Genomic DNA, 21,148 nt, shown 5'->3' on the forward strand with positions numbered 1-21,148 from the left:
CCCTGAACATAAACAACTACAATGGAAAGTAAACTACCAGAGTGTACTCAGATGGTGAAACCTAACTGATCACGTGATGCAGAATAACCACCACTCCCCCACTAGAGTGTCCATCTCCAGACAGACACTTAGCCCAAGTCACCATCAACACTTTTCCTTTTCCTTTTCCCTCTCCGGTTAGCACAAACATTGTGGGTTTCGTTACGGCATCTTCATACATGTGTCACACTGCCTGCATTGGTTCCTTTCCCAGCATCCCTCTCCCAGATCTCCCGAACCCCATGTCTGGTTCCTTACCTTCCCTCCTTCAGCTTTCTCATCACATGTATTCCATTATCCTATTCCCTTCCTCACTTAGGACCTCTCATGAGCCAACTCCCAGTTTCATGAGCTACACACACACACACACACACACACACACACACACTTTTAAATTTAGGTTCCACACAAAGAGATTCCATCCATTTTTCTGAACATGCTATAATTTCACTTTTTGTTGTGGCTGCCTACAACTCCAGTGTGTATATCATCACCCATCATTTTATCCAATCATTTGACAGACAATCCGGCGGGTTCCACGTTTGGGTTATTGTGAGCAGTGCAGCAATAAACATGAATGGACAAGTATCTCTGTGGTATGGAGATTTAAGAGTTCTTCAAGTGTATGCCCAAAATAGTATGGCTGAATCCAATGGACTTCTATTTTCAGTTCTTTAAGGATCCTCTACAGATCCCTACAGTGGCTGTACCAGTTTACACTCCTACCAGGTGTGAATAAGAACTGGTCTTTCTCCATATTTCCTGTATCAGTCAGAACTGATCTCACCATATTTGTTGCTACATAATTTCTTGAAAACAGGCATTCTGACTGTAGTGAGATGAAACATGAAAGCAGTTTGAATTTATATTTTCCAAGTATTTATTGGCAATTTGTGTTTTTACCTTCAGAAAATGGTCTATTCAGTTAATCAGGCCATTTACTAATGGGATAATTTAGTTTTGTGATGTTAATTTTTATACTTTATAAAGTCAAGATATTAACCCCTGTATAAAATAAAGTTGGTAATGAATATTTCCATTCTATGGGTTGTCTATTCATTCTTCTGATTATTTCTATTGCTGTGCTTGTTTTTTATTCGTCAATTGCCAACACACCCCAGCCAGTGAGGCTAAGTCTCCCAGAGCACTTATCACTTTTATTACTAAAGCAAGTAATACATGAAGTGATGTTCATGGCTAGTTTAAGTAAATACAAGTGCAGCAGGGAATATACCTAGTGTTAATGTATTATGGGTATTATCTTTGGTCATGTGAAAGAGCCAAGAATATCCCTCCCAGGCCTTTGTCTTTCCCCCAGAGATAACGTGGTCATGTCAGGGCATTCCATTCATGTCTTTGCTTTCAAGAGTTTCCACTTACCACAAGGTGCTGGATAGTTTCATGTGAACTTGACACAAGCTGAAGTCATTTGAGAGGAGGGAGTCTCAATTTAAAAAAAAAAAAAAATGCCTCCTTAAGATCTGGCTGTAGGCAACACTGGAAGGCCCAGCCCATTGTGGGTGGCTCCATCCCTGGGTTCTATAAGAAAGCAGGCTGAGCAGGCCATGAGGATCAACTCAGTAAGCAGCACCCCTCCATGGCCTCTGCATCAGCTCCTGCCTCCAGGTTCCTACCCTGCTTGAATTCCTGTCCTGACTTCCTTTGATATGAACAGTGCTGTGGAAATGTAAGCCAAACAAACCCTTTCCTCCCCAAGTTGCTTTGGTCTGGACATGGTGTTATGTCACAGCAATAGAAACCCTAACTAGGACACACAGTTTGGCAATTCTTCCAGGGACACTTTGTGGGAAGAACATTCTGCACTCTGCCCCATCCAGAGTTTAGTGTTCTCACACAGGCTCCCACAGAGTGGGATTCCCTATTCTTATGAGCAAATCCCTCCTTATGCCTGTACTCTGTCTTCCTCTGGCAGTGAGCTGCAAACTTTCAGGTTTGCATTAAGGTAGTGAATCCTTCTTGAAATGTTAGTTTTACAGGGTGAGGGATCTAATCTTATTTTTCTACATGTAAAAATCCAGTTTTCCCAGTACCATTTCTTTGGGGGGGAGTTTAAAATTTATATAAATTTATTTTATATAAAAATTTTAAAATGAGGTAAAATATTACCTCTCATAAAACTTATCATTTTAACTTTTTCAAGTGTACGATCCAATGATCTTAAGCACACCCATACTGCTGTGCGTCCACTACTGCCATCTATCTCCAGGCCTTTTTATCTTGTAAGGCTGTGTATGAGACTTTTCTTTTTTCTTTATTGACTCTGGGAATTTCACATCATGCACCCCAATCCCACTCATCTCCCAGTCCCTCTGTATCTGCCCCTCTCTCTTGTGCCCTGCAAAGGAAAGCTATAAGAGATTAAAAAGAAGATAAAAACAAACAATTTTTTAAAAAAGGAAGAAATACTTTGCTCCTCTGTCTTTCCTTTCTCTCCACACCTCTTCTTTTATCACAGTGCCATCAGGAGCTGCTGTGTGTTATGCAGTAGACCCTTTTGTCCAAACAACATTACTTGCAAATGTTCATTGTGTAATGAGCTGTTGGTCAGATTCAAGGCCTCTCTGGCTTTGGTACACCATCAAAACAGGACCCCACCAGCATTCTGGCCCAGCTCCTAATAGGAGATCTGCCATCCCCACCCCCATACTTGGGAAAGCTCATCCCACCCCTCACCATGGGCCTAGGAGAGCTGGCTCAGTCCCTCACCTGAGAGGAGCCAGTCCCAATAATCTACATTGCCCAACTTAGCTGCACCCAGGCACACATCTAAGGCTTGGAGTTGGCACTCCCCAACATCTACCCCATCTATGACGTATTGGAGTATTTTAAGGGACTGATACCGCAGAACCATAGCTGCAGGATCTCTATGTCTCAGGGCAACAGCGGGATACCAGAACCATTTCTTAACAACACTAACTTTTCTCCAGTGTATACTACTCTGGTTGTAGCTGTATAAGTTATTTCTGGGTCCCTTATTGGTCTACATGTCTACTTTTGTGGCAATACCATGTTGCTTTGTTACTGTGTTTCTGTAATAATTTGAAATCAGGTACACTGATACCTTCACCATTGTTCTAAGGATTACATTGACTACTAAGGGATTTTGTTCTTCTAAATGTATTTCCTTAGGCTTTTGTCTTGTCTTTTGATAAGAGACAGTTTTAACTATCCCAGGTTGGTTTTGAATTCACTATGTAGCCCAAGGGTGGTCTTGAACTTTTGTGTGTATTTGTTATTTATTCTTTCAGAATTTCATATATGTGTACAATGTACTTTGATTACATCCATCCCCTCCCCATGTTCTTCCCTCTAATTCTTCTTAGACCTCCCCCTACAATGTCTCCATCTCTCCTTCATGTATTTTTTTCTAAAAAATAACTGAGTCCAATTACAGCTTCCCATGTGTGCATGAATACAGGGTCATCTACCAGAGGATGGGCAACCTACCAAGAACAACATCCCTAGAGAAAACTGACTCTCTTCCCCCAGCAGACATAAACTGTCAACAATCCTCTGCTAGGGGAGGGCTTTAGGATTCCACCACCCATGCAGGATTTTGACTGGCTTGATCTTGAGCAGGTCTTGTACAGGCAACCACAGTTACTGTGGATGCATGTGTGCAACAGTCCTATCACTGTTTTACAGAAACTTCGAGCTCTTACATCTTTCCACCCCATCTCCCATAATGATCTCTGAGCCTTAAGGAGGAGTGAAGGAGGACAGAACTCACATCTGGAACTGTAAACTGGGTGAACAACCCATGGCTACACAGGTCATAGGCCCCAGAGGAGAACCTACTTTTATTATTTTGGTAAGTGGACATAATATCAAACTGCCTTCTTAATCCTAACCTTTCTATTGATAAAATAGTGTACTCTCTAACCTCAACAAAAAAAGATCCACACTAAATTCACACTTACCCTCCAGCCCCTAGGTCTAGAATGCTAGGGCTACAGGTACAGATACCACACCTAGTTTGTGAGGTGATGGGAACTGAATTTGGGGCCTTATGTATGCTAGGCAAACACTCTACCAAGTGAATTATATTCCCAGCCCCAAACAGAATTTTAGAATTTTTTTTTCTGATTCTGTGTAAGAATATCATTGGAATTTTGATGGCAATTTCCTTTGTAGATTGCTTTTGGTGAAGCCATTTCTATAAAATTAATTTAGCTAATCCATGAGCATGATAGGTTTTTCATAGTAGAAGTTTTTCATTTCTTTGGTTAGGCTTATTTCTAGATATTTTATTTTTATTAATGCTATAGTGAATGGGATTTTCCCATCACTTCTTAATGTATTTATTTATTGGTGTATAAAAACATTACTAATTTTTAATTTTTTGATTTTGTTTCTACTACTTTGATGAAAGTGTTTTTCTGGGCCGGGCAGTGGTGGTACATGCCTTTAATCCCAGCATTCGGAAGGCAGAGCCAGGTGGATCTCTGTGAGTTCCAGGCCAGCCTGGACTACAGAGTGGGTTCCAGGAAAGGCTCCAAAGCTACACAGAGAGACCCTGTCTCAAAAATCAAAAACAACAAAAAAAGTGTTTTTCAGGGCTAAGAGTTTAAGTGGACTCTTTATAAGTGTAGGATCCTAACCTACACTGAATGAAATCATGTCACCCACAAATAGAGATGAGCTCTTCCTTTCCTGTTTATATCCTACTATTACATATATGATTTAGCTAAAGTAATAATAATAATGTCAACTTCCCTTTTGTAAAATATTACTGCTTCAATCTCTCTGAGGGTTATAGGTCAATCTAAGTCATTCTAAAATGGTGAGTATTTGAACATCTATTTCATTTTTTCTTTTTTTTTGGGGGGGGGTGTTTCGAGACAGGGTTTCTCTGTGTAGCTTTGTGCCTCTCCTGGGACTCACTTGGTAGTCCAGGCTGGCCTCGAACTCACAGAGATCCGCCTGGCTCTGCCTCCCGAGTGCTGGGATTAAAGGCGTGCGCCACCACCGCCCAGCCATCTATTTCATTTTTAAGCTTGGGAAATTTTCTGCTATAATGGCATGGACTAAATCCAGTATGTCTTTAGTGTTTATCTCATCACCTTATTCTGTCCCACGGGTTCTTAGGTTTGCTCTGCTCATACACCGAGTTCTGAGAACACTGTGCTCCTGCTCATCTGGTTTTTCTTTACTGATGTTGGAATGTGCATTTTATCAACCTCACCCTCCATTTTTGATGACTTCTTCTGCCTGGTCAAGTCTATTAATGTTGTTTTCTGTTTGAGTTTTTCATTTCCAAGACTTTTTTTTTTCAAAACTTCAAATTCCGAGTTCCATTTTTCTCCACCCTGCTGAATTTTCATCCACACTGTTGATTTCCCTCCATATTGATGGCTTCTTCCTTTGTGTTGCTTACTTTTGGAGGATTCCAGGACCTCTGTTTATATTCTCTTTCATACTTGATCAGTCTCACCAGGAAACTCTTGAAATCTTCATCTGTCATTTCACTCAACTCAATATATTTGAGTTCAACAGTTGAAGAATTATCATCTTTTAAAGAAGTCATGTTGCTTTGCCACCCCACGCCCATCCATGTTTCTGGTAGATTCTGTGTTGCAATTTGTGTGTTGTTGGTTCGGGTATCTCTTCTGCTTGTTCTTACTGAGAAGTCTACTATTTTCAATTCTTCTCTTTCTCTCTCTCCTCTTTCCTTTCTTTCTCTCCTCTCCCTTCTCCCATGTAGCCCAAGATGGCCTCCACCTCGAGATATAGCCACAGATAGCCTTGAATCCATGCCTTTTTGTCTCTACTTTCTAAGTCCAATGGATACAGGCATTTTAACTAACCCCAATTTTAGATGGTCCTAGGGTACTATCATTCCAGGCAAGTACTCTTATCAACTGAGCTACATTCCCAATCCCCTTAAATTTTGACCACTGGGGAAATACTAGCACCCCCCCACACACACACACACACACACTTTATGGTATTGGGGATTTGTGCTTAGGAGACAAGCATTTTACTATTGGACTGAGCTGTAGCTCCAGCCCTAAGCAGCCTACCCTGGAAGGCTCAGTCCCTAGTTCAGCTCCACAAGGAGAAAACATACTACTGTTGGAAGTAGCTACTGCTTCTCCTCCTTCCTTGATAAGAAACTGGGAGGCTCATGGTGTTAAACTTCCTTTTCTATTTCATCCCATTTTTTCCAGCTCTTTTTAGCTATCTTTTTACTTTCTTTGTTTATTCTATCATTGCACACAAAAATAAGCAACAATTAACACTGGCTACAAAAAAAAAAAAACTCCTTAATTTCTAAAGCGTCTTAATATGAACACCCTTGACGATCTTAAAAGTATATATAAATGAAGTATATCCATATAATTTAATGATAACATACCCAATAACCTTATGATTTATGCTCAGAACTTTCTATTAAATCTAAATAAGATCTTCTGGATAACTCCGGTAATAAAATATTAAAAGTTTTAAATGCTGTAAAAGGAATCTTTCCATAATTCTTGCTCTAGACTATATAAACTTAGAAATATATCCTTTTCATGTTGATATAGTCTCAAATATAATATATAATAGTCAAAAGATCTCATGACTTCAGTGTGGCTGTCCAAATCTGGCAGTATCCAAAAGCTAATATACAGATATCACCTTGCAGCTCTGACAGTTGGATGTAGCACATAGAGAAGGGGAGAGACTATCTTCCAAACAATGAGTCTCAGTAAAGCAAATGTAGAGCATGTCAAAGACCAGAGAGACATGCCTATCCTCAGTTCTGATAGCTTTTGCATGCCGTAGGACTAGAGAGGGCACACATGAGACATTAATTTGTTTGTAATTTCAAATTCTAAGTAGTGATGCAATTGTAATTATTTCATTAATCCACATTTTTACCATCTGAAATAGTGAGTAATTAAAAAGCAGACTCACCTATCAATTACAATTTCCTTCTGCCTTAGAAGTCCTTCTTTTATTTTCAACACTGATTCCCACTTACTGAAATCCTGAAAGCCAGAAGGTGAGTAACTCTGACGAGATGATCCAGGTAAAACCTGCACAAAAAAAGTTTATACATTTAGTATGCTATCTAAGGGGAACACTTACAGATCATCCAGTATTTCCCAAATGGTTTCCATTAAAAAAAAGAAAAAGAAAAATAGATCGTTTTCTCTTCCCTTTCTTCCTCCTCCCCAAAAAGGACTATCTAAAAGCACATACACAGAGCAAGCCAGCAAGCCAGAGAAGGAGGCAGCAAGCAGTTCCTCCATGGTTCTGCCTCCAGTTTCCAGCCCTGAGTTCCTGTCCTGACCCGTAATGATGGATTCGCTTAGGATGTCTTCCTTGATCAGGTATTATTTAGTACACTATAAAAGCTCTTTAGTAGCTAGAAGTAGTAAACTACTAAACCTTTCCTGTCCACTTCTCAGTCCTCTGAAGAGGGCTATTTAAAGGAGGGTGAAGACACACTAAGAAGTACAAGATCTCAGAGAGACCAGCTTTGCTAGCACTTCTACCGAGTGCTGCACAGTGTCGGATGGAGTCACGCCTTCAAACTGTATTATTTCCTCTATGGACTTTTAAAAGAGAGGCTATCCGAACTGACGATTCCCCATTGGATATTCTATGGAACAGTATCCTGTGAAGCATTCCTCTTGCACTGTAATCCTGCTTTAGGAATCCATCAAAATACATTGCTAAATACCCCTAGAGGGTGCACTGGTGTTAATGGCTAAAGAACTGAGAAGGTTTTCCCTGAACAAAGCACTGGAATTTCTGAGGGCAGCTGAACTAATAGACAACTTCCTGGTCCAGGGTCACCTGGCCAGTTACTCTGAGCTGTCTGGCATTGGGTATCTTCTTTTCCTGTTGAATGAGGGGAAGCATTTTTACAGGGATGAGCTGAACCTGCTCATAGACTACATAATGACCAGGAAAGAGCAATTGCAAGGACTGGCCAACCCAGCGGTCTGCTTCTAGTGCTTTCCCCTTCTTCAGACAGTTCCTTTAGGAAGTCCCTTACCATGACTACCAAAAGACCACTGTTTTCAGAGAAACCAAGCCTTTTAATCCACTGACAGATCTTTCGCGGTCATTGCCACACAAGTGGGCAGTTCAACCCATATCCTTTCGGAACCAAAGGGTGGATTGTGGAGTCTGAAGAACAAGATGGCTGTGGCCCAATGGCAGCTTCACCTCCTTCACAGACCAGGCCCTTGCCTCACTGCAGCACTCATGCCTAGGCTCTGAACACCAACACCACTGCAGCTTTCTCTGACATACCATGCCAAGGAGACTCTCTCACCTGTGGAGGGTTTTAATGCCAAGCTACATAGTTGTACGAGTCATCATTAAAGACATTGACCTTAAAGATACTCAGTTATGTATTAAAATGCAATAAAACTGGTATAAAACTTACATTAAAAAAACACACAAATAAGAATTTCAAGCACTTTCCAAAGTATTTAAGTCCAATGAAAAATTGACAATAAAAGTTTCAAAAGGTCTGGCTATTTGTAGCACTACATATAAGATCTTACATTCATCATCTTGTCTAAGTAGAAGTTTACTGAAAACAGGTCAGTTATTAACTCAGGAAGCAGTACAATGAGGAAACGTTCTGTGGCTCAGACAAATACTACCAGGAGGGTTCCCACAGGAAAGAGATAAACACAGTATCTGACTATCCAGACTCTAAACTGTCATGATCATATCATCATTCAATTTCATTAAAATTTCAAAGTCACAAATATTTTCCCAAGGTATAAAACATTACTCGCAAATAATTATTATGCAGATTAATTTAGATGGATATTTGTCTCCACTATAATTACAGAATCTAGCAATATTACTATATTTAGACTTTAAGAAAATTTTCAGATACTTAACATATAGCAACAATAATAAAAATCAATATGGCAATGCCAGAAAACTGGAAAGCAGTCCCTGAGAAGGAGGTAAAAAGAGGCTGTAGCTGGGCATGGTGGCTCACGGGAGGCAGAGGCAGGAGGAGCTCTGTGAGTTCTAGGCCAGCCTCTTCTATAAAGTGAATTCCAGGACAGCAATACAGAAACCCTGTCTCACAAAACAACAACAAATAAAACAGAGGCTTTAGAAGTGACACGAAAGTAGCAGGGGACACCGGGAGTAGAAAGGTCTGAGAGGAGGGACGGGCGAGGAGACGGAAAAGGTGCGGAGAGAGGGCTAGTCAAAACTGCATGAATGTATGAAAAACACACAGTTTGACACTCGGTAAACTAATTAAAAAGCAAGAGAATCAGCCGGGCGGCGGTGGCACGCGACTTTAATCCCAGCACTCGGGAGGCAGAGCCAGGCGGATCTCTGTGAGCGAGATCCAGACCAGGCCAGGCACCAAAACTACACAGGGAAACCCTGTTTTAAAAAAACAAAAACAAACAAAAAGGCAAGAGAATCTGAATAAAATATTCTGTTTGGATATATAAAGCTGCTACCAAAAAACATGCATTATTAAATAAAATTTCAGTGCCACGGGTGGGTTCTCTCTCTACAAGTTGTTGGTTCGGGAGATTCAAGTCCCCTAAAATAATACAGGCAATTGTCCCCACTGCTGCTTGACCAGCAGACAGGAAACCTGTTGTTGAAGATCCCATGTGCTTTGTTTGCAGGACAGAGAATCAACCTGGAACTCACTTTAAGCTCCCTTCCTGCTGACCAGTGTCCATAGAGCTAGAAGGTGCTGAATTGGCTGCTGAAGGTAAACTGTCATCCACAGGATTCAGTTACAGACCCTACGTGCCACACTAACACTAGCTAGGCAAAATGTACCCACTGGCGCAAGAGTGGCAAGTCTGTCAGGGGAATCCAACCACGTTTTGATTGAATCTAAGGTCTAATCCACAGGAGGGAATTTATGTCTGGCACTATAAACTTGGTCACAGCTTATGTACATCTGCTATTGAAGCACTCAAGTATTTTCCTTGTGGTTGATGACTTAGCTCCACCCACTTCCTTTCATTTGCTCTCTCCACAGCCTAGCCCACTGTGGAGAACATTCCCACAATGCAACAACTAAGGAGCTATGTCCCAGCACACAGAGGATCCTTGAGGACTCTATTCCATCTTTGAATGGCATCCTCTTTTTGACTAGCTACTTCCTGCACAAATCAGCCCTCCAAACACTTTCAGTAGACAGAACTACAGATTGAGGAAGCCCAACGAGGAATACCTACTCTTCACACAACATAGCTTCAGACAATGCACTAACTAATGGCTTGTAGCAGACAATCTGAGAACTGTGTTTCAGTGTTTCTATCCTCTGCCTGCTTTATAATAAAAGGAGCTACATAGCAGATAACTGTCTCCTCACAAACCCATAACACTACTCTTTACATATCATTGGCTGAATTTTCTCCTCATAGCTAAGAATATCCTTCAGGGAAAGCCTTTGCTTACACTGATGTGCTTTATTTTATTTTAAATGTGTGTTGACAACAAAAAAAATAGAAATGAAATAAAAGGAACAAGGGGTCTTCAGGAAGATGACAACTGACAACACTACTTGATTTCACACACTGTGAGCCAGTGGCAGAATGGACCACTAAAGCACCTGCCATGTACTTTCATGGACATATATAAATAAAACTAAACATACAGTCTGATTTTCACTTATAATCTGTGGTGATATATTATGTACCCTAATAAACTTTGCCTGAGATCAGAGGACGGAACAAGCCACTAGATTAAACATACAGGCCAGGTAGTGGTGGCACACACCTTTAATCTTAGCACTCGGGAGGCAGAGATCCATCTGGATCTCTGTGAGTTCAAAGTCACCCTGGACTACATGAGATAGACTCAGTGTAGGAGAGAAACAGAGCCAGGCAGTGGTGGCACACACTTTAAATACCAATACTTGAGAGTCACATGCCTTTATTCCTAGCGCTTGAGATCTCATGCCTTTGCTTGGGAAGCACACACACGCCTTTAATCCTAGGAAGTGATAGCTGGGTGGAGAAAGGTATATAAGGCATGAGGAGACAAGACTAGACTCTTTTTCAGGCTGAGGAGTTGGTGAGGTAAGAGGTGGTGGCTGTAGCTTGTTCCTTTGTCTTTCTGATCTTTCAGCATTTACTCCAATATCTGCTCCAGGCTTTTTATTATAAGACCATTAGAAATTTGAACAACAGTAATTCTTGATCTAAAACCTTCAGAAACAAAATGAATAGAAAATAGCTATAAAATGAGCAAACCAGGATGAGCAGAACATGTGCCTTTCCCTGTAATTAAAAAGATAACATTAAACAAACAATAACCAAAATTAGCAGGAGTCTTCTTTACTAAACTTTAACACTGATAACACACACACACACAACACAACACACAAAAAACCAAATGTGGCACATAATCTTAAAGGTCCTTCCCTCGCCCCACCTCCCCCCAAATCCACACCTCCTCTGTTTCTGTTCAGAAAGGAGCAGGCCTCCCATGGGTATCAACAAAGCATGGTATATCAAGTTGAGGTAGGACTAAGCTCCTCCCCTCGTATTAAGGCTTGGTAAGGCAATCCATCATGAAGAATATGTTCCTAAAAAAGCCCATCAAAGCATCAGGGACAGCCCTCACTCTCACTGCTAGGAGTCCCACAAGTAGACCAAGCTACACACTGTCACACATATGTAGAGAGCCTAGGTCACCTCCCATATGGGCTCCTTAACTGTTGGTCCAGTGTCTGTGAGCTCCTATAAGGCCAGGTGAGTTGTCTCTGTGGGTTCCCTTGTGATGACCTTGACCCTCCTTGGCTCATAAACTCCTTGCTCCCTCTCTACAACAGGATTCCCAGAGCTCAAGCCAGTGCTTGGCTGTGGATCTCTGCATCTGCTTCCATCAGTTACAAGGTGAAGGCTCTCTGATGACAATTAGGATAGTCACCAATCTGATTACAGGAGATGGCCAAGTTCAGGCTAGTATCCACTATTGCTAGGAGTCTTAGTTGGGTATCCTTATAGATTCCTAGGAGTTTCCCTTGCACCAAAACAAAATGCATCCCCATCAAGACATCTCTTTCATTATTCTCCCTCTCTATCCCACCTTCAATACGATCCCTCATGTTCCCATTCCCACCCACCCACAATTTACCCAGGAGATCTCTTATACTTCCCCTTCCCAGGGAAATCCATGCTTCCCTCATTAGAACTTCCATGTTACCTAGCCTCTCTGGGTCTGTGGATTGTAGCATGGTTATCCTTTACTTTACAGTTAATATCCATTTATGAAGGAGTACATGCCATGTTTGTCATCCTGGGTCAGGGTTATCTCTTTCAGGATGATTATTTCAAGTTCGACCCATTTGCCTTCAATTGTTTGATGTCACTGTTTTTAACAACTGAGTAATACTACAGTTGTAAATATACCACATTTTCTTTATCCATTCTTCCATTGAGGGGCATCTAGGTTGTTTCTAGATTCTAGTTATTACAAATAAAGCTGCCATAAAATTAGTTGTCCTTGTGGTTTCAGTGAGCATCTTTTGAGTGTATGCCCAAACGGTATGTCTTGAGGTAGATTGAGTCCCAATTTTCTGAAAAAACTGTCATACTGATTTTCAAAGTGGCTGAACAACTTTGTACTCCCACCAGCAATGAGTGTTCCCCTTATGCCACATCCTCTCCAACATAGGTTGTCATTAGCATTTTTGACCTTAGCCATTCTGACAGGTATAAAATGGCATCTCAGAGTCACTTTGATTTGCATTTTCCTAATAGCCAAGGATGCTGAACAATTATTTAAAAGTGTCTTTTGGCCATTTGAGATTCTTCTGTTGAGAATTCTGTTTAGATCTGTACCCCATTTTTAATTGGAGTATTTGGTATTTTGATGTCTAGTTTCTTGAGTTCTTTATATATTTTAGAGATCTGCAACCCTCTGTCAGATGTGGGGTTGGTGAAGATCTTTTCCCATTCCCATTCTGTAGGCTGCTGTTTTGTCTTACTGACAGTGTTTTTTGCCTTACAGAAAGAAGCTTTTCAGTTTCAGAAGGTCCCATTTATTGTCGATCTCAGTGTCCATGCTATTGGTGTTCTATTCAGGAAGTAGTCTCCTGTGCCAATGCGTTCAGGGATACTTCCCACTTTATCTTCCATCAGGTTCAGTATAATTGGGTTTATGTTGAGGTCTTTGATCCACTTGGATTTGAGTTTTGTGCAGCGTGATAGATAGGGATCTATGTGCATTCTTCTACATGCTGACATCCAGTTATGATATCTTTTCCAATTTCTTTCTTCAAAAACTTGAAGTTCTTGTCATATAGGTCATTCACTTGTTTGGTTAGAGTTACAATGTTTGTGGTTATTATGAAGGGTATTATTTCCCTGATTTTTTTTCTCAGCCTTTTTATAGTATGTATATAAAAGGACCACTGAAATTTTTTGAGTTAATCTTGTATCCAGCCACTTCGCTGAAGGTATTTATCAGCTGTAGGAACTCATTGGTAGAGATTTTGTGGTAGCTTATGCATACTATCATGTCATCTGCAAATAGTGATATGCTGACTTCTTTCTTTTCAAATTATTTCCCTTTGATCTCCTTTAGTTGTCTTACTGTTCTTGCTAGAATTTTGAGTACTATATTGAATAGATGTGGAGAGAGTGTGCAGCCTTGTCTTGTTCCTGATTTTAGTGGAGTTGCTCTGAGTTTCTCTCCATTTAATTTGATGTTGGATGTTGGCTTGCTGTATATTGCTTTTATTATGTTTAGGTATGTTCCTTGTATCCCTGATCTTTCCAAGAGTTTTATCATGAGGAATGGTGGATTTTGTCAAAGGCTTTTTTTTTTATCATCTAATGTGATGATCATGTGGGGTTTTTCTTTCAGTTTGTTTATATGGCAGATTACATTCACAGATTTTCATTTGCTGAACCATCCCTGAATTTCTGGAATAAAGTCTCCTTAATCATATTGGATGATCTTTTTGATGTGTTCTTGGATTCTGTTTGCCAGTATTTTATTGAGTACTTTTGCATCAATGTTCATGAGGGATATTGGTCTGTAATTCTCTTCCTTTGTTAAGTCTTTGGATATCAGGGTAACTGTGGCATCAAAGAAAGAATTTGGCTTCATAACTATGAAATGTGATCAGCTGCCTAATACTCCTACTGCCATGCCTTCCCTACAATAGTGGATTAGACGTCATGCCCTCAAACTGCAACATACTACGTTCACTCCTCCCTTACCTTTCTGCTTTTCAGACAGTCACAAAACTTAGAAAAATTATATTAGTGCCAATTACCTATCAGGCTCCAAGCATTATGCCAAAAGCAGCAAAGAAAAACAAACGAACAAACCTGTCTCTTTGACAATGAAGCTATAGACAGCCTGAGTACACATTACTCCACATTGGACAGAAGCTATAGAGAGCCTGAGTACACATAACTGCACATTTGATAATGAAGCTATAGACAGCCTGAGTACATGTAACTCCACATTTGATAATGAAGCTATAGAGAGCCTGAGTACACATAACTTCACATTTGATAATGAAGCTATAGAGAGCCTGAGTACTCATAACTCCACATTTGATAATGAAGCTATAGACAGCCTGAGTACTCATAACTCCACATTTGATAATGAAGCTATAGACAGCCTGAGTACTCATAACTCCACATTTGATAATGAAGCTATAGAGAGCCTGAGTACTCATAACTCCACATTTGATAATGAAGCTATAGACAGCCTGAGTACACATAACTGCACATTTGATAATGAAGCTATAGATAGCCTGAGTACTCATAACTCCACATTTGATAATGAAGCTATAGAGAGCCTGAGTACACATTACTCCACGTTGGATAGCTCTAGATACTTAGCACTGACAACCTGATAAATGTAAAAGGAATGGTGTATGCAACTGCATTAAATCTTCATTCAAACTTCTAAAATGGCGCTCAACATAAAAATGTCTTCTTTTATTTTGGATCAGGAGTATTTAGACTTCCAGTTACCTTCTTACACAGTACTGTTTATATCAACAAAAAGTATGTAGGGGATGGTTGTTTCACTCTTACATGTAATGAAATTCAGTCCCACCCAAACTCACACACATAACTACGTGCAAATCTTAAAAAATACATTTTTAAAAGTTTGGGCTGGTAAGGTTACTCAGTCAGTAAAGTGTTTTCCTTGCAAGCATGAAAGCCTGGAATGAAAGATGGCTCACTAGTTACACTCTTCAGAACGCCCTAAAAAAGCCATCCTGGTGGACAGTGGCACAGACAAGGGGTGGCATTCAGAGGCAGAGACAAGCCATCTCTGTGAATATGTCATATTCATAGCTGGGGCTATGTAGAGACTGGGGGGGGGCATCCAGGCAAACTGGAACATGCTATAATTCAGGGACAACAGAGAGACACAAGTGGATCTCTGCTACTGAAACAGTCATGTTCATTCTTTTACATATTATTACACTTCTTTCTCAACAGCAAGGTAACTGCTGCAAAACATTATCTAGATATACGGAGATGTTAATATAAATATCTATTTAAAAGTCTATAAATGTATTTAAAATTAGTGCACAAAATGCTTCAGAACTGTATGATGATGTACAGCATATTGTGGTGATATTGTGTTCCCCAATATATTGTGCACCTTAATAAACTTATCTGGGGTCAGAGAAGAGAACAGCCACTAGATCTCTGTGCGTTCAAAGCCACACTCCTGGCATTCTGGAGGCAGAGATCCATCTGGATCTCTGTGAGTTCAAAGCCACACTGGAAACAACCAGGCATGGTAACTCACGCCTGTAATCCCAGGAAGTGATAACAGGAAGCAGAAAGGTATATAAGGCATGAAGACCAGGAACTAGGGTCTGTTAAGCTTTTAGGCTTTTAGCAGAAGTTCAGCTGAGATCCATTCGGGTGAAAACACAGGGGCTTCCAGTTTGAGGAAACGAGATCAACTGAGGAATTGGCGAGGTAAGGAAGCTGTGGCTTGTTCTGCTTCTCTGATTTTCCAGTGTTCACTCCAATACCTGGCTCCAGGTTTGTTTTTATTAATAAGACCTTTTAAGATTTGTGCTACAGTAGTATATCCTACCTAGCATATCCATCATTTTTCTGAAAATATCTCAACTCCAAAAAGACTAGCTCTTCCCAAACCTCTTAGCCATATTAATTATATGCCTTTGAGATCACTTAACACTAATGTATTTAACCTACTACTCAGCCTGGTTAAGTTTAACCTGCCTTTAGAACAATGTAACCAACTCTACTACACCTTGAACTTCCCACACAACCAGTCTTTACAAGCTAAGCTAAATTCATAGCTTTAATCCTAGTTCTATACTCTTCCATGCCCTGACTCTGATTATATGGATGTATGCATGTATATGTATGTTGTGGTAATCATTTGCTAATAGCAGCCAATAGGTCAAAAGCAACATTAAACAAAACAAATATCCACCATAAATATTGGAAGTAGAGAGAGGTTGATAACATCTGTGTGAGGATTTGAGAGCTATTCTGGGTTAGTTGATTTCTTCACTTATAAAATTCTGTGAAAGGTTTCTGTCGGGAATTCCTCATTCCTTTCTCATACTGTTTCTGTACTGTTCAATAAACACAGAGCAAAGCTCTTTGTTAGAGACACACAGAACAGACACAGGCACAACAATATAGGCAATGGGGACAGTCAGATCAGACGCACACAAAAGACAGACTATCCATATGTCAGTCAACCCAGCTATGGACAGATGGAAGACACACGGAGAGAAGCGAAGAATTCAAAGTGGGCTCACTCTTAGTCAAACTAATGAAAGAGGAAGTCTATGGTTTTAGTCCTTATTGTACCATGGACACATTTTTGTCCCTACTCTGAAGTTTCTCTAATGCATTTGTTGACACAGTATATATCAACAAGTCTAAAATATTTTGTTAAATTAATAATTTTCTAAGAAATTGTCAATTTCTAAATATTTCTTGAATAATTTTGATATTATTGTAATAGGAGGATTAGGAAAAGAAGGAAACCATTCATCAAACAAAGCCATAACTTTAAAGGTGTTTCTATTTGAATCTAAGGAAAAGATAAACAAATACAACTTCAAAGTAAGGTAATGTGGTTTGAATGGGAATGGCCACTTCATGGGCTCACATGTTTGAATTCTTGGTCTACAGTTGGTGGAACTGTTTGGTAAGGGTTAGGAGGTGTGGTCTTGTGGAGGAAGCGTCATCTTACTGGAGGAGGTGTGTCACTTTGAGGTATCAAAAGCCACATCCGGCCCAGTCTTTCCCTCTCTGCCTCCAACCTACAGATCAAGATGGAAGCTCTCTGCTATTGCTCTAGCACCACACCTTGCCTGCTGCCATGCTCCCTACCATGATGATCATGGACTTATCCTCTGAAACTGTAAGCAAGCCTCCAATTAAATGCTTTTTTTTTTAACGTTGTCTTGGTCATGATGTCTCTTCACAGGAATAAAAAGGAACCAAGACAAGTAATTAGCCAAAGTTGAGCAGCAATGAATGTTACAAAATTACAGTTTAAAATAATAAGACATTTTATAGATGTAGAAACTCAAAGCACCATCATCATTTCTGGCATCACTGAAATTAAACTTCTTCTAAATACAATGTGAATTAAACTGAATGAAAATATCAAAGGGTGTAAGAAACAGCTAAAGATGGAACAGGGATGGAGTGGGAAAGCAATGAGAGATACCATGATGGAGGGAGATACGGAGATAGAGAGAAAGCCAGTGCTAGGGAAGTTGCCAGGAATCCCCAAGGATAACCCCAGCTTGGACTACTAGAGATAGTGGAGATGGTGCCTGAGCTGAACTGGCTTACCCCAGTGATCAGATCGGAGAATACCCTAACTATCATCACAGAGCTTTTCACCAATGACTGATGGAGGCAGATGCAGAGATCTACAGCCAAACACCAGGCAGAGCTCCAGGAGTCCAGTCAGAGAGAGAGAAGAGGGATTCATGAGCAAGAGCATCAGGATCATGATAGGGAAACCTACAGAGATGACCAAACCAAACTAGTGGGAAACTCATGAAAGTTGGATCAGTGGCTGTGGAGCCTGCATGGGACTGGACTAGGCCCTCTGCATGGAGAGACAGTTGTATAGCTTGATCTGCTTGGGCCCCCCCCCAATGGTAGAATCAAAATCCATCCCTGGTGCATGAGCGGGCTTTTTGGAGCTCACTACCTATGATGGGACACCTCATTCAGCCTTGAGACGGGGAAGGGCTTGGACTTGCCTCTATTAGATATGCTTCCCCATGGGAGGCCTTGTCTTCTTGTGGGAGGGAGTGGTGTATGGGTTTGGAGGGAATGTTGGGGGAGCAGGAGGAGGGAAGAGGGGAATCTTTGGTGTGTTAAATGAATGAAAAAAATTTAAAAAAAGATTAAAAAAAGAAAAAGCTGAAGAAAAACAGAAATGTATAGCAGTAAGAAGGTATCAGAAATAGAATATATACCTGTATTAGTTACATTTTTCTGTCCCCATGATAAAATATTCTATAAAAGCAATTTAAGAAAGGAAGGTTTTACTTTGGCTCACAGTTCAAAAGCACAGTCCATCATAGTAAAAAAACTATGGCAGCAGGAATTTGGTCCCATTGCATCCAAAGTCAGGAAGCAGAGAGCAATGATGAACGCTGATACTTAGCTCACTGTCTCCTTTTAATTCAGTCCAGAATCCCATCTCATCGAATAGTTCCAGTCATAGTTAAGATGGGTCTTCCCATCTCAGCCTAATCTAGATACCTCACAAGTATGCCCAGAAACTTTTCTCCTAAGTAACTCTAGATCTTGCCAAGGTGGCAATTAAAATGAACTTACACAACCCTTGAAGTAAGCATATAGAAGAAAATAAATCCCAAAGCAGACATCAATGAAGTTTAAACCAGAAAAACAACAGACAAAAATCAATATGGTAAAAAGCTTGTTATGGGGTGATACTCAAAGGCATGAGGCCAAGAAAACAAGAGAAGCCTCTGTTAGAGAAATGTTCGTGGCTGCCAGTGTGCACCATAGATCAAGCTGGAGTGGACAGTCCTGTCTACAGCTTCCTTTATTGCTTCACTTCAGTTCTACCCTTCACCTTCAAATAACATGAGATGAAATTCAGGTGAAAGGAATAGCCAGCCTGTGAAACACAAGAACAGACTTTACTAACAACCAAAAGTTAAGCTGGCCTTTCAGACCTATCAATGTTCTAGGAGAACAAAGTTGTTTTCTCTTAAAGTAGAGGATAGTCCATGCTCACGTGGAAAATAGCCCCTCTATAATATCCTATCAATAATATATTTTCCTCAGAGATTAGAAAACAATAAGAATTTATGTTAAATAAAACCATAACTAGCCATGATACCCATGTGTAGTAGATATTCATAGTGATAGCAAAATGCAGTTTTACCAAATTTAGAAAACTTATTGTTTGATAGAAAAATATTTATCAAAATTCACATATTGATAAAATAGAAAAAAATACTACTGTTATGCCATTTTTCTGAGAATTTCAATAATGGAGCTTATTTCTATTAACTGCAGACAATTTAAGTAATCAAGAGTATAAGAAACTTATGAATATGTAACTTGTGCATCTCGTAAGTAATAAAACTTTACTGAACAGGAACATGAAATATAAAGGTAATCATAAGGGCTTGTAACTGTGTCAGCTAGCCTGAGAAAGGAACAGAACATCTGTCACCAAAGTGATGCCTCTGAATTTAAAAAAGAGAAGCAAAGGGTTTTTGTTTTTTTTAATAAGAAAATGTTATTATAAACATATTTTATAGTTGTCAAATTTAGGGAAGGAAAATAATTCATCATTTAGATGTTTTACCTAAAAATGCATAAAATACATTATTTTTTGCTAATTAGAGAAGAAAACAGTATTTCAATGGCCAAAGAAAAATCATAACGTCTCTGTATATAGGCCCTAACTAGACTCAAATATTTGAGTCTACACATTTATAGACTCGGAGAACACACACACACACACACACACACACACACACACACACACACACACACACTCTCTCTCTCTCTCTCTCTCTCTCTCTCTCTCTCTCTCCTCCCTCTACTCCTCATTGGAAATGTTAAATTCCACTCTCCTAATGGAATAAGGACAGCTCACATCTACCATAATAGCAAACAAGCTACTGAGATGAAACCCAGATGCCATGAGAAGTTGCCAAAATCTGTCACTTAGTGGGCAAACATGATTCTAATAAAAGTTCCTCTAGTGCATCTGAAAATAGCTCGTGGGCTCTGGCTGGACAGACAGTGCCGATCCGAGATATGCAGTGCTGCTGGCCTGGCTCACAGCACCTCTGCAGTTCTTCAGGGCGTTATCTCTCCTTCATGTGCCTTTGTCCCCGGGCTCACACATCACTCACAGCACGTCAACCAGCACAGCAAATCTCCCTCTTTCCTAGAACAGTCTATCTGAAGCAGGACTTCATAAATGCATTTTCATAAAGGAATGATACCTCAGCCAAAAGAAACCCATAAAGCTCAATAAATAAAATGAAAATAAGCTACAAACAGCACAGAATTTAACAGCTCTTTATTTATGGAAATAAAAAAGAATATTAATAAAATCTATGAATTTATTGGAGGTGAACTATGCCTATGTTATTATCTGTGCAGTACACTGCCACATCTTTCAACAAAACCAAGGCAAAAACACAATTTCGATAGGTCATTGGTCATCTTTTCCAATAAGAGTGACCCCAGGTCCTCAAGTCTCTGAATTCCATAAGAACTATGTTTGTACTATGGAACTATTCTTCTTGTAAGGATTTCTTTTTTGAAAGGTGGGAAGATAAATCCTTTGGTTGGTTTTCTGAGACAGGGTCTCACATAGTCCAGGCTGGCCTGGAGCTCACTATAGACAGCCAAGGATGACCTTGAATTCCTGATCTACCTGCCTTTGCCTCCCAAGTGCCAGAATTACTGGGGCACACAACCACAGTCGTGTGTGGCTCAGGAACTGTTACTTCTTCCATTTACTTTTACTAACTCTGTAATGCTCTCCTGTCGTCCAAATACACTCTACTGAAATAAAACTTCAACTGGATTGCAGTATACAAAGGGTAAAAGGAAACAATAAAGAGAATATGTATGTATAC

The 21,148-nt window shown here is 40.0% G+C and overlaps 1 protein-coding gene across 6 annotated transcripts in view; it reads right to left on the reverse strand.

Moving 5' to 3' along the window:
- The window catches only part of Cep85l (centrosomal protein 85 like), a 126,407-nt gene that overhangs the window by 33,378 nt on the left and 71,881 nt on the right, over positions 1-21,148 (reverse strand). For all 6 annotated transcript variants that reach the window (XM_028894950.2, XM_028894949.2, XM_028894951.2 and 3 more), the window contains exon 4: positions 6,964-7,085. In XM_028894950.2, coding sequence (XP_028750783.1) covers positions 6,964-7,085 — 122 coding nt within the window. The remainder of the gene's footprint in view (positions 1-6,963; positions 7,086-21,148) is intronic.

The sequence above is a fragment of the Peromyscus leucopus genome, chromosome 8a (assembly GCF_004664715.2).
Source record: "Peromyscus leucopus breed LL Stock chromosome 8a, UCI_PerLeu_2.1, whole genome shotgun sequence".
Taxonomy (NCBI): Eukaryota; Metazoa; Chordata; class Mammalia; order Rodentia; family Cricetidae; genus Peromyscus; species Peromyscus leucopus.